The 1967-nt window shown below is 47.1% G+C and overlaps 1 protein-coding gene across 2 annotated transcripts in view; it reads right to left on the reverse strand.

Annotated features, from left to right (window-relative positions):
• LOC134028140 (protein mono-ADP-ribosyltransferase PARP6) overlaps positions 1–1967 on the reverse strand; it is a 13580-nt gene continuing 11613 nt past the window's right edge. For both annotated transcript variants that reach the window (XM_062471521.1, XM_062471520.1), the window contains exons 20-23: positions 1795–1874; positions 1595–1658; positions 1295–1379; positions 1–1177 (exon numbers count right to left, since the gene is read on the reverse strand). In XM_062471521.1, coding sequence (XP_062327505.1) covers positions 1075–1177; positions 1295–1379; positions 1595–1658; positions 1795–1874 — 332 coding nt within the window. In that variant the 3' untranslated portion in view covers positions 1–1074. The remainder of the gene's footprint in view (positions 1178–1294; positions 1380–1594; positions 1659–1794; positions 1875–1967) is intronic.

A 1967-nucleotide genomic window follows, 5' to 3' on the forward strand; every position in this document is an offset into this window, starting at 1 on the left:
AAAAGCAGTTTACAGTACACAGGTATGTCCTAAAGTAGACATTTAGCATGAAGGACATCAAGTATTGTTTTTTTTTTACTGAGCTCTAACTCCACCTCTCTACTTCCCTTACTATCTATACGTTTGAAGGTGCAAGGATATTTTGAAGTGTGTTTCTCTCCCGGTTGGACAGGACGCTGAAGAAGTGCAATGTTCCAGTACAATCTAACAATGTTCAGAGTAATACAAGCCACACATACATGTACAGACAACTAATCGATAAACAGGGTCTCTTCTGCACAGGGTACGTCATTCCCCCGAGATAAAACCATAAAGATGAAAAGCACTTCAGTACCAGTGTGTGTGTGAGTGTGATTGATCCTCGCCCTCTGAGGTGTGGTTCATGCTGCTCCCTGCAGACACAGGCCCTGTGCTGCAGGACACTAACCCCGGCAGAAAAACCCCCTCTCTGCCATTAATCACAGAAAAGGAAATCAACAGATCACGGTGAGATAGTGCCTTTGCGCACGCAATGTATGCAATGTACGCACGCAATGTACGCATGTAAATCCATCACTGATAATGAAGGGAGGGCTTTAATAACCATTGGGAGCCATTCCTTTCTCACTGTCTAGACATCCACAAGGAGGGGGTGTGTGTGTGTGAACACGTGACAGGCTCCACAGATTCAGCGGATAGAGGAGAGGGGGACGGAGAAAGCAGGAAACTGGAGGTGACCCCGGGGGAAATGAAAGAGCTGCGTCTGAAAGGGACGTGTGTGTTTGTGTCTGTGTGTGTGTGTATTATCTGTGCGTGCACACATATTGACATGTGTCTGCTTGAGCAGTTGTGTGTGTGCGTGTGTCTATGCACCTGCGGGTGTGTGTAGATGTAGGCGTGTGTGTGTTGATGTGAGACAGTCCACTCTGATGTTCCGCTTCTGTTCAAACGTTTTTTTTCTTTTAAGAAATGAAGAATATAAAGACACAAAAAAGGACAGAGAGAGAAAGAGAGAGAGAGAGTGAGACAGCCTAAGTGACTAGATATGGTGACCACGGCTCCTCCCCTGTCTGAGTGTCTGCATTAGGGCCTCCATTAGCTCGAGTAGATCTGGGTTCCAATCACTCTCATGATCTCCTTCTGCACTTTGGGCTCCTGCGTGTTGATGTTGGCATCGCCCACCTGGCCATCCTCATAGCTGCAACAGAGGGGTCAGGGAGCAGGGTCAGGCTCAGGGTTCAGTGGATCGACATGCATGCCAATTAGTCCAACGGCGGAGAGACACGTTTAGGTCGAAAGGGCAGAGGACACTCACACAAAGAAGAAGCGAGTGCAGACATGGTCGGACACCGGACACACCCAGATGTTGCCGTGTTTCTGGAGGTCCTTTGATGTGATCACTGAGGAAGGGTTAAAGGTCAGGGGGTCAATCTGGCCTCTCTCGCTTTGTGGGTCTCTATAAAGCTTAGTCAAATCAAATGGGGCTGACGCATTTAGCTAACAACAACACCCTTCACAAGCACCTTCTTTGGATGCAGCATCTTTCTCTCACTGAATAAAATACCCAGGAACATAACCTACAGACAAAAGATATGAAATATCATCGTGAACTGACCTTCACACAGGGCAATGCAGTTCAGATTCCGGCTCTGGAGAAACCTTGACTGAATGGGTCGGCTCTGTGGAATGAGTCAGGGTGATGAGTCAGTTCCAACAAATCATCAAACATAATGATTCTTGATGAGTCACTGTATTGTAACTCGTCAAAGGCTCATTAAAGAGTGAGTCCTGTGAACGATTCAGCAAGTAAGGTACCTGAGGAATAGTGTTCATTCTGTTGTAGCGTTGCACCAGCTCATCTTTGGTGGGCATTCGGTGCTGTCCTTTCCCCATCCCTGCACACATACAAGCACAAACATACACACTTGTAAATAAAGTAGAGCAGTGAATCTGACCACTCCCGTCTTGCCAGTACCATGCACTGATGT

Source organism: Osmerus eperlanus, chromosome 10 (genome assembly GCF_963692335.1).
Source record: "Osmerus eperlanus chromosome 10, fOsmEpe2.1, whole genome shotgun sequence".
NCBI lineage: Eukaryota > Metazoa > Chordata > Actinopteri > Osmeriformes > Osmeridae > Osmerus > Osmerus eperlanus.